Source organism: Lepisma saccharinum, chromosome 23 (genome assembly GCF_977018435.1).
Source record: "Lepisma saccharinum chromosome 23, izLepSacc3.1, whole genome shotgun sequence".
In the NCBI taxonomy this organism is placed as follows: Eukaryota; Metazoa; Arthropoda; class Insecta; order Zygentoma; family Lepismatidae; genus Lepisma; species Lepisma saccharinum.
Window position 1 is genome coordinate 23369759 of NC_139251.1, and position 15391 is coordinate 23385149.

Consider the following 15391-nt stretch of genomic DNA (forward strand, 5'->3'; position numbering starts at 1 on the left):
AAAGACAATTTATTTATTCGTTATGGTGCGTCTATGTTGCTGCATTACATACATACACCCATGTAATGAAACTAAAAACAATGAGGTTTTTCTTTCCCGACTGAACTTTTATCAAGGTTTTACCCCCCCCCCCTCCCTCCCCTAAACAGAGGGTCTGAGCATGCCTATATACATGTTCAACATGCGCACCATCTGCTTGAATGCATGCTTCAATTCGACGCTCCCAGTTGCGCAAGGCATTTGCTTGGGGGGGGGGGGTGATTTGGGAGATGTCTGTGATATGTTCTTTGAAGTGGGCCAGGATGTTAACTTCTCAGCGTACAGGATGGAGTTTACGTGTCCACACGATGTAACCAAGGTGTCCCGAGTTTGATACTCGGTGGAGGTACATAGTGGTTCGGATCCCACTTCAGAAACTGTAGGTCCAGTCCCAGTTAGCCTCTGTGCATAAATATAGTCTTTAAACTCTACAACAACGTGTCCTCACAAGTAAAAACCCAAGGATGTTAGGCCTGGCGACCGTGGTAGCCATTCATTTATGGAACCTGAATTTTGCTTCACCCTGTAGATTAGAATATGAAACACGAAATTCCGGCCGGGTTCGTGGATTTTTAACCCAATTTTTCGACTTCGTTTTTGTCCTTTGGTGATTCTGACGGGATACCAATTAACATAACTTTATTTCTGTTATGAACTGTCAAAATAATATTTTTCGTTCTTTCTAACTTGAAATGAACGATGCTAATTTCCGAGGAAATTCGGCTGACTAGTTCACGCCTCGGTTTGTCGCCGTAAATGGATGGACACTTCAATCTGGAGTGAAGATTGTGCAAAGCATCGCCACACATTTGAAGTATGTATTCGGAAATTTAAATGTTGACGTTGATAATTTATATTTTATGCAATAACTGCAGAGATTAGAAGTGTGTGCGAGAGAGATAATGAATCGTAAGGTTCCGTTATCAAAGAAAGCCCCAGTTATCATTCACTGAACTTGTACATTACCTTGAAGTACAGGGTGTTCCAAAAGTACCTTTAAGCCGACCTCCGTGGCGGAGTAGTTATCACAGCTTGCTACGACGCCAGAGGTTCCGAGTTCGAATAAATGTTCTTCGTGGGTGTCCCTTCATGAATTTCATCATAACCAGCGGTGAACCAGGTCAAATTTTCAGAATACGCCACAACTGTAAACCCAGTACCGTCTAGCCTACCTCCGTGGCGGAGTGGATAGAACAGCACTCAACGACGCCGGGCATCACGGGTTCGAATCCCGGTGTTCTTTGCGAGTGTCTCTTCATCAATTTCATATTGTCACTCATCCTCATCTTTGCGATTAGCCAAAAGTGATAGAAAGGAGAAAAATAACGAAACCAAACAATCAAAGTATCTTTACAAATCAGACCCTCCATAAAACCTTAATGAGGGTATCCTCGATAGTGTTAACACGTTTGCCCTGTAATTAAGGGGTCCTGGTTGGATCCCTCGTGGAGGCACATTGGACAGTGTTTGGTATCTCACTTGAAAAAGTAGGCCTAGTCGTAATCAACCCATCTGACCGTAAAGTGGTCTTAAAGGAGAACATAGAATTGATATTTTTTCTGTTTATTCACAATATTTGAAGTTAATGCCTATTGAATGCTTCTTTTGCTTTTAGTGTCTATTATCGTGTACTATATATTCTACTGATTTTTTCAGTGCGTTAAGTGCTAAATGTATATTGAATCCTGGATTCCCAGGGGTCCCAGGTTCGAATCCCGCCCTGGGTGTTCTTTGTTAGTGTCCCTTCATCAATTGCATATCATCACTCATTATTTTGAGAGTTTATAATAATAATGTCTAATAGTCTAATAGTAAAATCATAAAGTGACAAATTATATCTTTAAGTGGACTAGTGCTGTAAAAGTACAATATTATATAGTGTATACAATCTAAATTTATTTTATAAAGTTATTTAATTCCTGAAATTCATTAACTGAATATAATGTACACTATCTGGCCATTCGTCACCGGACACCCCACCAAAGGCATGTGGAAGCATCATGGTGTGGTCATGCTTCTCCTGGTATGGTCTTGGTCCCCTTGTGTTAGTGCGTGGAAACATGAATGCAGATGCATACCTAACGATCCTGGACAATTCTGCGCTACCGACATTGTGGGCACAATTCGGTAGTGGTCCTTATCTGTTTCAGCACGACAATGCCCCATGTCATACGGCAGGTGTGATCAACACGTGGTTCGAGGATATGGGTGTGCAAAAACTTGATTGGCCCGCCCAAAGTCCTGATCTCAACCTGAATGAGCATCTTTGGGACGAGTTTGAGCGCCGGTTGAGAGCCAGGCCACACCCCCCAAAAAACACTAAAGAGTTGTTCGCCGCTTTGCAAGAGGAATGGAGCAGGATTCCCGTCGAAACCTATCGCAATTTGGTGGACAGTCTTCCTCAGAGGGTTGTGGCTGTACTTGCTGCGAAAGGTGGCCCCACACGATACTGACGGACGCCTGAAACCGGATTAAAGTACTCGTTCCAGGTGTCCGGTGACGAATGGCCAGATAGTGTATATTGCAATAGCAATTTTTTCACCTTACTTTTAAAGGCCGTGGTTCTTTCAAAATTTTGTAACTATTTGGTAATATATTATATAACTGGATGCCTGTGTAAAAAGGTCCTGTTTGGTATGCAGTTAGCCGCACTTTAGGAATGTGGAAGTTATTTTTCTGTCTGGTATTGTAATTGTCAGTGTGTATGTTCTTTGGATAGTTCGATTTTGTTTCGTGAATGAAAGTAAGTGTTTCAAGTATGTACAAACTTGAAAGTGTTAATATGAGAATTTTTTTTAAAAAAAGGTTTACATGTATCAGTTTTGTGTGCATTTGCCAAAATATGCAATGCTCTTTTTTGAGTGGCAGAAAAGCGAAGTGAAATAAATCAAATGATTCTAGGCACTAGAAACGGATGAAATATGCGGTCAAAAACACATGAGGATGCATTTTTGAAAATTCACGTCTGTCTATAATTTCTTTTAGAACATTCAAGCGAATCTTCGTGTTGTTTGGTTCGCTCTTATCGTCGCCTTCATTGAAGGGGGCAAACCCGTTCACAGAGAAAGCAGAAACGTAATATTTAACGTTGTTGAAGTTTTGACACCAAAGCAAGGGGGGGGGAAGTTATAGAAAGGGCAACGCGGGGCACTCGGACACAAGCGAGTGACTACGACAGGAATAAACAAACGACTGTTCACTTTAATTCGCCAGTTGGCCACGGTCTTTCTTATATTGGTACGGCTGTAGATATTTTTTATTCGAAAGTGCGTGGCGGTGTTTCATGTCTCGAAACTACCCTTTGGTTTCAATCACAGTTGTCTTAAGAGCAGGAGGAACAGCTTGCGTCCAGCCAGACGCGAGGACCTTAAACTGCTCCTCCCCACCGTCCTTTCCCTGTGGTGAGTTGATCAAGGATGAGTCTGTGTCCTGGATGGCCCTTAAAGGGTTATTATTTTTACTTGTTCTCTTGGAGATCTATAATTTTGGATGACACAGAAAGAGACATGAGCGAAAAGAGGAAAGGTTGAAGATTTAATTGGCAGGCGGAAAAGTCGAAACTTTCATTCGATTACCCGTAACTTGAAGTTGTTACGTTTTTTCCTCCATAAGGCATACATGAGATTCTGAAAATTCTGAACAATATTTTTCAAACGACGTATCTAGTTTAATAATCAACTCGAAAGAAATGCATGCGCCAACTTGCAACATGGGGAGAAATTCACTGTACAGCGGGATTTTTATGCAGTAACAGTGCCAATTCCGACAATATTGAAAAGAATATACCTGTTGCGAAACTGTCACTCTTCGCCTTAAGAAGCAAGACACTTGTACGCTTACTCCAAATCGCTCGTAGAAGAATAAAGTATTTCGAAGATAAGCCCATAGAAGCGAAACGAAGCGCTCAGATTCTTAAAGCAACTTTGCCGCCCCAAATTCGTGCGCCGCTAGTTCCTGACCTACTGGGGCTAAAGATGAGGAACGTCAATTGAAACATAATGTTCCGAATTCTTAAAAAAGGTAGGAAAACTTTCAACAGACAATTATTGTTCGCAGCCTGTAAAGAAACCAGAAAGACACAATCAAAGTGGATGAATAGGCAATGAAAATGTGTCAGAGACGGATTTTCTCTCTCTTCAAAAACTGCAACTTGAAGTGAAGAAATTCAAGACAACAGAAAATGCCACGGGAAAGTAAGACATAAAAAGGGGTGGGTCACTTGAGAAAATTTACTACAGTAGTGTTGCGAAGTACGGACTTAACAAAATTTAATCTTCTGTGTCGGAACATTCTGCACTGCTATCATTGGTTTCGTTGTTTGACGCTCGAATGTGACAATTATGCATCGAAGGATTACAAACCAATTTTAGAGTGCAACGATTATAAGGTGAAATACGGTAGACACTTCAGCTGCAAAAACCTTCCATATTATCTCTGCATTGGGATCTGTACAATAGACAGCAGTGTCATCGTTCAATGACAAGTAACATTTTCTAGACATTCATAGAATCACATTTGTGAAAATCTTAGTTGTTTCTTATGAACCTAATGCTTCAAGGTCAGGTGGTGTAACTTCGCTTAAGGATGTCTGTTTCGGCTGAGTGGAAAATTGGAGTGACATCATTCTTGTACTTGTCGCGTTGCATGGTCGGAAATTTCCTTGCCAGAATGTGGTCGCAGAAGCTGACTTCACTTCCTTGTTAGCATAAAGAAGGCAGCTCCAGTGATGATCTTCTCATTGCATTCTTGGAATGCGTAGAATCTTGGCGACACAGATGTTAGTTATTTTTGTCAATGACCTGCAATGTGGCTGTAGATAGCAGTTTAACCCCACCAAGCGCTTGCTATAAGTGGAAATGTTTAGTTGGGGGCTGTTTGGTTGAACCTTGGGGCTAGTGATGGGAGGGGATGCTCCTATGGTTTAACATGTTGACAATGAGAACTGGGGGTGGGGCGCTTTGTGCAAAGTTTGCTAGGTGGGGAGATACCATCACCTCGCATGCTCCTTCACGTCGGACATTGATTGACCCCTCCCCAAAATAATTCGCAGTCAATAGTAATAAAAAGGCCTGAAAAATTTGGCAACGTTTGAGTTGCAACTCTGCACCCCTTTTCCTTGTCCCTCTTCCTCTCCATACCCATGTATGCCATGCCTGCCCATAGACACACACACTAACACAGGATGGTATTGGAGGGATATGAAGGGGAATTCCCTTTATGCTTTCTACATCGCCTCCTCCAGGGTGTAAGCTGTGAACCTTTTAGATACATTCTTCCATGTAGTACACCCTGGACTTACCTTATATTACCACATGGCGCTACAGCTCCTCATGGGCTTTGGCCTCCTCAACTATGTACCTCCATCTATTCCTGTCCTCTGCAATCTCCCACCATCTTTTCACCTTCATGTGACGCAAATCTTCCAGGACACCATCTAGCCATCTTGTCATTGGTCTTCTTGTTGTTGAATAGATTTTTTCTTGCATCACTTTCCTTTGCATTCTATCCTTTCCCATTCTCTGTACGTGACCCAGCCACCGCATTCTTTGTGATTTAATAAATCTCACGATATCCTCTTTCCCTAGTATATGGTTAATTTCTTCATTAGTTCTTATTCTCCAGAAATTATTTTCATTAACCGGTCCATATATTTTGCGTATCACCCTCCTCTCAAATCTGCGCAATGCTTCCTCTTATGTCTTATTCATTACCCATGTCTCTGAACCATATGTTATTATAGGTCTTATTAACGTTTTATATATGGTAATTTTGAGATTCCTGTTTATTAGTTTGCTCTTTAATAATTGCATGTTTGCATAATATGCTCTATTCCCCATGTATATCCTTTCCTTTATCATGCTATCTTTTTTATTTTGTTCATTTATGATCAGCCCTAAGTATTGGAATGACCTGACTCTTTCAAATTCCTTCCCATTCATTTCTGTTCTTTCCTCTCTATATTTGTCAGGTTTTTGGGTAACAATCATGTACTTTGTTTTATTGACATTTGTTTGTAGTCCTAACCTATTTGCAGTTTCTTCTAATCTCTGGTATGTTTTCTTTAAATCGTTTCCTGTTCGTGCTATTATTGCAATGTCATCTGCATATGCACATATTTGAGTGCTCTTTGTAGAAATTGATCCTCTCTTATCTACCTTTTGAACGGCCACGTGTAATGCTAGAATGAAGAGTGTGGTTGACAGTCCATCTCCTTGTTTGACTCCTCTGTAATATGAAAATTCTCTACTTGTTTCATTCCCTATTTTCACTTTTGCTCTGGTCTGTTTCATTGTCATTTCTATTAAATTTATTAACTTGATGGGGATTTTTAATTCTTGCATAGCTCTACTCAGTTCGGGTCTCCTTATACTATCAAATGCTCTTTTGTAGTCAATGAATAGAATTAGGAGGTCTATTGCATATTAATAGTGTTTTTCAATTATCTGTTGTATAATGAATAATTGATCTGTTGTACCCCTGCCTGGTCTAAATCCACATTGAAATTCTCCTACTATAGCTTCAGTATATTTCTTCAGTCTTTCATTAATAATACTGGTAAGGACTTTGTACACCACATTTAGCAGCATTATTGGTCTATAGTTACTACATTCCGTTCGATCCCCTTTTTTGTGTATTGGGCATATTATTCCAACTTTCCATCCTTCCGGCATTTGTTCTTCTTTCCAGATCTGTTCCTGGAGTTTATGGATTTCAATTTTCATTGTCAGTCCTGACATCTTTAGCATTTCTATTATTATACCATCTTCTCCTGGTGCTTTGTTATTTTTCGCTTTTCTAATTGCTATTTCTATCTCCTCCATTGTTGGTGGGTCTTCAATGCTTCCCTCATTGTATCCATCTATTCCTGTTGTTCCCACTAGTTCCTCTTCTTTTCCTAGTTGTTCTTGATAATATTCTGCCCATCTCTCTAATTTTCTATGCTGATCTCCTATCACTGCTCCGTTTTTATCCTTATAGCCAATTTCCTTTGGTTGGTATCCTTTATTTACTTTTTTGATTGCGGTATATACTTTTCTTGTTTCATTTTGTCTACTCAAGTCATCTATCTCCATCAGCTGTTTCTTCATTATCTCCTTCTTTTTCTGTTTGCATGTTTTATTAGCTATATTCCTTTTTTCTCAATACCTTTCGACATTTCCTCTCGTTTTTCTTTGTATCATTTTTTGTCTAGCTTCGTTCTTTTCCTTTATTACTTTCTCACAATCCTCATCGAACCACATTTTTTCCCCTACTTGTTTATCTTCTATTATTTCTTCTGCTACTTCTTTTAGAGTTCCTTGTATTTTCTCCCAGGTTGAGCTCCTCTCCTCTGCTGTCCAACTTTGCGTTTTTTGAGCTATTGCATCTTGGTATCTTTGTCTGATTTCTTCTTTTTTCCATTTCTGCATATTCCATTTTATTCTTTTTAGTTTTTCTGTCTGTTGTGTTGTTCTTATTCTCTCTCGAACTTTTACTTTCAAAAGAAAGTGGTCAGAGTCACAGTTAGGTCCTCTGCAACTTCTAATATCTGTGACTGAGGAGGAATATCTGTGACCTACCAAAACATAGTCGTTTTGGTTTGTTGTTGTTCCATCTGGGGATCTCCAGGTCCCCAAATGTATATCTTTATGTGGGAAACACATGCTTTTTATTATCATTTTGTTTCTAATTGCAAACTGATAGAGTAGATTGCCAATATTATTGCTTTCTCTATGTAAGGTATAGACTCCACTTATTCCTTTTCTCCTATCCTCCTTGCCAATTTGTGCATTAAAATCTCCCATGATAATAATTGAATCATATCTAGGTGTTTCTTCTAATGTTTCCTCCAGCTTATCATAAAATTCTTCTTTCTCTTGATCACCTTTGTCTTCTGTAGGTGCATACACTGTTATAATTGTTATGTTTCTGAATGATCCTTTAACTCTGAGCTTGCTTATTCTATCACATACTGGCACAAACTGCAGTATACTTTTTCTTGCTTCCTTAGTTATTATGAAGCCTGTACCTCTCTGCCCTGTCCTTTGTTCTGTTCCACCATAAAACATTGTGAAGTCTTTTTTGTCTACTCTACCCGTTCCAACCCATCTAATTTCCTGTACTGCTGCTATCTGTATACCATTTTTTTCTATTTCTTATGCTATCTCCTGCATCTTTCCTGAGGCTAGCATTGTCTTTATATTCCACGTGGCCATATTCATGTCCGTTATCCGTTTAGCTGGCCCGTCATCATGTTTATCCACTTTCCGAGGCACAAGTTGTGGTTTCTGAACGATTGATTTTTTCCGGATAAGGTTGTCAGCCTCACGCCAACCCCCAACCTGGAGGACCAGGTAATTTTCTTTTAGGGTTTTCTTCCCTTAGCCTTTATAGATCCCTCTATGACTACAAGGCAGCAGTATTTGGGACTAGGAAGGAATATTAGGATAGGATATGGTAAAGATGGGACGTTGTAGAACACCTTAGTCTGGCTTCTCTTCTGAGACCTGTCCAGCATGGGTGACCCTGCCAGTAGGTTCTACCGCTGGCATAGCTCTCAGCCTCAACAAAGCACACAAACCTCTCTGCCCGCACGGTCAGTGCTACTTTAAGGCGGTGTTCCCTGGAGGGGTTCTGGGGTGCTAAAAATGAAAATTAATTACTTGATAGTGATGAAGGGATAATCATAAACTAACACCGGTTAGAAGTTCGGTAGCAAGATCGTGAGAGTCGAACACTCAAACGCTCAAGTCCAACAAAGCGTAGGTCTTTGTAAAACGGACTACGGATATGAATATACATGGATATTTACCTCAAAAGACCTCCCTGGTCCGTTTCATGCATTTTGTAAGAGTTAGCCTTGCTTAGATGTCACAGCCAGCCGTGCGTGTTATTACCCCCTCCTCTCCTCCTCCCTCCCAGAGTTGTTCGCGGAATTGAAACACTTCGACTCATGGACAACGAATTAAAATCCCGATACACCGCTGTGGAAGTTTTGAAATAGCGGGCTTTATGTTCGATTCAGAATTTAGTGTTGTCGGATATCAGTGTCCTTTTCTGCTGTTTAAATGCATTTTAGATTTAAGTTGATGGGGTTCTTAATGGTAAGTGTTTTGTCCCATGGAAAGAAAAGGTTCCAGGTACCCTTCATAAGTCACTGTGCCAATGGTTCTCTCTGACTATCTTTTTGGTTGCGCAGTGCTTAAATTCACCAGATGGTAAAAAAAGAAGTAAGTAAATATTTCTAATCTCCAGGCATGTGTTGCAATTATAATCTTTCCTCATGCATGCTTTTCCTTGTTGCAGATACTGAGACTCCAAAACCTCGGGGAGGGAAGTTGGCTCGGCGAGCTCGTTCCTTCAAAGAAGACTTCCTGGAGATCATATCCCAGATGCGGTCCCCAGGGTCCCAGAGGTCCCAGTCCCCCCACTCTCCCAGGTCGAGAAGTAAGCCCAATTCGGTGGATGTTCCTGACAGCACAGAGAAGATGCCTCTCAAGGACCTGGATGGCTTGGTGCGGCAGGTATGAAGGACCTTCTTTGTATTATTATTACAAGGTCATAGGAATAAGATTTTTTTTCAAAACTGAAAAAGTACATATATAAAAATTATCATCAAGATAATTCGTAAAGTTCTCCATTCCATTCTATTTAATGCATAAGTTTTAAAATCTCTGAGTACTTACATTTAGTACTTGTCCACCTATTCTTGCAATGCTTTTGTCTTTCACATGCTGATGTTATTTCATAGAAGAAAATTAGAGCAATTTAACATTCAGTAATTTCACGGGTGCAGGTTTAAAACAGTAAAGTTATAGGGTGGCTACTCACGGGGAATTTTCTGAATTCTGGTAATTGTGTGTGAATTATTGGCTCCGGGAATTACGTGTGAATTTTTCTTGTAGACGTAAAAAATTGCAACTTTTATTTGTCCAAATCCCATTGAATTTATACATATTTATAAATGCCTTGAGGTAAATTTTTCAGTTTAGCTTTTATTTTTATTGAGGAAGGAAGAGAAAACTGTGTGGAAAAAATAAAACATAATTCTTTCAGTCAACCAAGTTTACTTTGTTAGTGTCCTTTGCAGAACAATCTATCTGACAGACTGAAGATTATTTCAAGATAATCGTGAAGTTGATTAGCATATTCCGTAACATTTGAGACTTGTATTTGCAGATGTATTTCGAGTCTTGAGTATCTAAAGGGGCAGATGTAAACTCCTCACCTTAAATTAAATATTTTGAATATATATATATGAAGGGTAAGGGAAAAAAAAAAAGAAATGTCAATTTTTTTCGATTTTGAGGTTTACAGCTCATTCTGTTGGTTGGAACTGGTACTAAACAACTGTACAAAAACCACTGGAATGAAATGTGAAATGTGCATTTAAGAGACGATGGAATATTTGGGGTACTGGGAAAGAACATGGAAAGATTAGTTTTAAAATGTCTTTCTCTACAAAAACTGGTATTGTGACATTCCTTGTTCTTTCCCCTTACCCTTCATTATATATATATATATACCATTTAATTTAATTAGAATATTTGGGTACATTGGAATCACAGACACTTTATATTGTTCATATAGTTGAGTGTGTATGTGTGAGAATTGGTAATACGTAAGATTGAAATAGAGAAAACATTTGCTTGTACCCTTGAATTTTTGAAAGTTATGCAAAATTGGAAATTTCCATTGATTTTACACCAATATTATGTTAAAAAAGTTTGTTGTGATTACATAACCAGAATTTTTTATAATCTGATGTATTTTTTTTACATATTTTAAAGCAAAACTTTGGTACATTGATACTTATAATTGGTGTGGAATGCTCACCCACTATTATTAATTAATATTTTAAACAATTTTCGTTACAATTTTCAAGCATTGGTATTGGCACCGCTGGGAATCAGTATGGATATTGGTTCAAAGCAGGCGCGTAGCGTTCATGTAAGCCGGGTTTACACTTTATTAGTTCTAGTAAAATGTATGTAATTATATGGCAAAATTAGTAAAAACTTCAAAGTTCAACTCGGCCCGATACCAGTCTTCGACATCCTGTTTGTTAGATTGCAACACTTCAGCACCAGGGGACACATGGAAACTCCCGCCTTTTGCTTGCGGAAAGTTGTAAGCCGTCTGAATGTTGCCTTACAAATTTCTGACCGCGAAGGAGCAGTGCCTACCGTATCTGGATGAAGAAGAGCAAGAAATATAGGGAGAAGAGCGGGCCAAACCCTAGGTGTGTAAACCTATGGCCACAGGCTTACAGCAGCGTTGCAAACACCATGTTTAGAAAAAGTGTTGTTCATGGACGTCCGCAGTATTTCTTTCCACCAGGGAGGATTAAGCAAAGTATTTTTTTTCAGGGGTTGGGGTAAACTAGGTATATTTCCCTTCTCAAAATATACTAATTCAATTTGAAGTTAACTTTTTTGTGCAACGCCCTTACAATAATTAACAATTTGATGTGACTGAAATGAAATTGTATGTGTGAAAATGGTTGACATTCATTTTTCAGGAAGTGTCTCCTTGCCTTGCCCCTTCTGGACATCCTTGGAGTCGTTTAAACTCCGAAATTATGCTACATACAACTAAATTGTTCTGTGATTTTCATATTATTAATATTAATTTATAACAAAAATATAAATATAAATTCGAACGGTTCAACCAACGGCATGGGTTCAACGTTATACGTGAAAAGTTTGAGAAAATTCAACCACAACGAAAAGTGGCCCTCTTGTTTTATTTATATCCCTAACTGACAAACGACTTTTTAAATTTGTGCAAAATTTAGCACCATTATGCTTGGGTTGGCGTCACTGAATACGCGCCAGCGAGACACAGGTCCTGCAAAAGGAGGGGCTCCAGCGTTGTCGGGTATGAATTGTTGACTGCAAAGGAAATTTGAGCCGGCGGTGCTTCAAGGAGGTTTTTTCCAGGAACAGGGAATTCTGAAGCAAAAATCTAACCGGAAGGGGAAAAAGGAGAAACCTTAAAAATGAGCGGGATACGGGAAAACTAGATACACATTGATGTGCTAAATTCTTGTTTCTGTTTTTAGCTTATAGGAGAGCATAAACATCAGAAATATTAAGATCTCTGTTTTCCGTTTATGTATGAACTCAGCTGGTAATAATTGAGCTAAAAAGTGCAAAAATAAATAAATAAATAAATGTTAATAAAAGCTGAAGATTGAATCAATTTTACAAATCTCATGTCAAATGTGAACAAAATATTATTAATTACGTAGTCCGTGATTCAAACACTCTTCGAACAGCGAACTCTTTGAAGCCTGTTTATGATCTTTTAGGTGCTAGATTTGCTTTTACAGTATCCTAAGAAAGCACTTACATGTCCTTCGATAGAAATTTCTGGATATGTCCTTACAATTAGTGAGCATTTCTTTTATAATTAATATTGTAATTTTTTTTTATTAAATATAGGGAATTTTAAGGCAAGAGAGGGATTTTTTTATATCCGAAAGGGATATTCCCCTCACAGTCCGAAAGATCACTGCTTTGAGCAGTGACCAATTTTGGATCTGGTTTCTTTTTGTTTCCCCGTTCTTGTTGTCGAGGTCCACTGCGAATTGCGAATTCCATCTATTCAAAGTGGACTGTTGGCCCTGTGCTGTTGTGTGATAGTGAAGTGCATTATGGAATAAAACGAGTGTGATTGTGCGGTGGGGTGGAGAACTTGGTGCAGACACCGTTATCCAGCAAGGATTTTGCTGCCAAGAAGAAACTTGTGGATGTAGGTAGGCCCACCCCTTCCTTCTCTAGCAGGCATAGTAACAGAAATGAAAAATAAAGTGCGCCGATTTTGTGATTCAGGGTACGAAGCTGATACTTGGTTATGCGGTTGTAAAAAGTATTCTGCACTTTTCTGTTTCCTTCTGTTTTCGTTTCTTTATTATTATTATTATTATTATTATTATTATTATTATTCATTTTATCTAACTTTGCATATTTTTTATCGTTACGTTACTCATTGTGATAGGAATAAGACTGACTTAATTATCAGTTGAAATGTAGGAGATACTCAGCCTAGCAAAGAAAACACCAATCCCAGAGATTTATCCAGAATTTTTAATTTGGTGAAAAATTCCAGGGACGTGTTCTGAAAAAATGGGGGGGGGGGGGTTTGATGTGTGTGGATAAATCACTAACCATGTCAGCCCAAAAATAAGCACAACGGGAAATAACCTTCATCATGATAGGCTTACACTGTTGAAAAGGTCACGCTCCGCCACTGGCTCAAAGTAGTATCAGCTTATTCCTTATTCCTAGTTGAAATGTAAAAAGAAAGCATGTTAAGATATACATAATTCAACATAACTTTAACCATTATACTATTTGAAACCCCACATACGTTTCGTTACAGATGATGACTTGATTGGTGATTGGTGATGAAGTTAACATAATAAAAAAAAACTACAGATGTTCATTCTAATTGTGTTGTGACATTTCAACAAATGTCCCTTAACAGATTACAAAGTTGTTGAACAAATTCCGACAAATGTGCACAGTTAACATAACCATGTTTAAGTCACCTGTAACATTTTGGGTTCAAATAATAAAAAATAACAACACTTTATTCTTTGTAGGGAGGCTGAGTATTTTATTCAGGGTTCCCTACTAATGACATTCCACTGCCCTATTGATGTGTCCAGTCTGACCCAAGGCCATAATCACATGTTTATATTCATAAAAACGACATAATTTTGAACTAAATCACATGTTATTAATAGCTACATTGGGTCAGTAAAATTATTTACAATTTTACCAATAAACTACTACATTGATATGCTTATAATGGCTGGTTCCAATAGGGTACAGATATAATCTTGCCGTCATTGAAAAAAATATAAATAGTACCTCTTTGTTTGGAAACGACATTTCCTGTTTATGTTTGTATTTTTGCTTACAGGTTCAGTTCGCCCTGAAACACTTCCATGATGTGGTGAACAAGAAGAAATTGGAAATGGTCCCAGGAAATGGGACCATCGTCTTGGAAACTGTGATATCCATACACATGTTACTAAAGAACTACATGCTAAACGAACAAAGGTCAGTGGATGGAAAATTTATGTGGAAGAATTATTTTGTAGAATTAATTTTTCTTTACATACACACACCATCCTATAGTGTGAAGAGTGGGAATTGCAAGCAGAAGTAGCATTTGTAATACTGAATTATTTTTATTCTTCATGAACTTCATTGTTAACTTACCATTGAATTATCAAATCATTGGTACTATATGGTGTTGTTCATGTACATTGTCATGATATGTTGTCATGTTTCTCTGGTAGCATCAGTGCCCAAAGTATCCCCCCAGCTGCCCTATTGCCACCATTTTAAACCATAGGAGCCCAAAAATCCACCCAGCTAACATTTCCGATCTCAAGCTCTGAATATCATGATTATCTATAACTGTGTGTTACCTCTATGCGTTGTCCTGTACGAACATACAATACTTTTGACCAGGGACGTCGGAACTTATTTCGGTGTGGGGGGGCAAGTTCTTAAATCCACCAACCAATTTTTACAATCTATTTTCCTACATACATATTATATATATATAAAAAGGGGGCATGCGTGAGTGTACACACACACACATACATACATACATAGGCGATCGGAGATGAACTAACTCCCTACCAAGACTAAAACCCATAAAACTTTCTTAAAATCTCCAAATTTTTGCTAAAAGCTGAAGATGTTAAAGGGGCATTCAGCACACTTAAGGACAACACATAACCCCACAGAGGATTATAATGGCTGTGGGACCAGGCGCCAGATTCTTCTTGGGAAAAGTAAGCCATAATTTTTTCTTGTAGGGCAGTCAAGTGACCTTTGAACTTCCCTTTGGGTGCCCTTCAGATAACACCTTGAAATTAAATGGTCCCTGGTTCAACAGCAGGTGAAAGAACTTGCCAGTGAGAAGTACTGTAATATTTCAATTTATACTGTAGCATTACTCCCTGTTATCGTATTAAAATAAAGAAAGAAATTTTAGGGGACATCCTGTACAAAGAAAAGTATTACGTAAAATACGTCTTGAAGTTTTATGCTGCTGAATGATGTTGATTATCTTGAGATATTGTTGTGGGGATGTTATAACATTTTCGAGGCTGATAATAAGCCTACACAATTTAGTCTGGTCGACATCCAGGGAAAATTATATTTTTATTCAATTTTTGTCACATTTTTATTTCTTGAGTTAATCGCGATATTGAGAATGAATAATGATTAGATTAAGTAGATAATGCTAAAACAACAATAACACACTCATGCGTGGCCCAGGATTCGAACCTAAAACCCCCCCTTCTCGATTTCAAAATGTCAGATGCAAGTGCAAGGGAAGTCAA

At 38.5% G+C, this 15391-nt stretch overlaps 1 protein-coding gene across 5 annotated transcripts in view; it reads left to right on the forward strand.

Moving 5' to 3' along the window:
• The window catches only part of C3G (C3G guanyl-nucleotide exchange factor), a 125242-nt gene that overhangs the window by 52583 nt on the left and 57268 nt on the right, over window positions 1-15391 (forward strand). For all 5 annotated transcript variants that reach the window (XM_083144535.1, XM_083144533.1, XM_083144534.1 and 2 more), the window contains exons 2-3: window positions 9325-9542; window positions 13951-14090. In XM_083144535.1, coding sequence (XP_083000661.1) covers window positions 9325-9542; window positions 13951-14090 — 358 coding nt within the window. The remainder of the gene's footprint in view (window positions 1-9324; window positions 9543-13950; window positions 14091-15391) is intronic.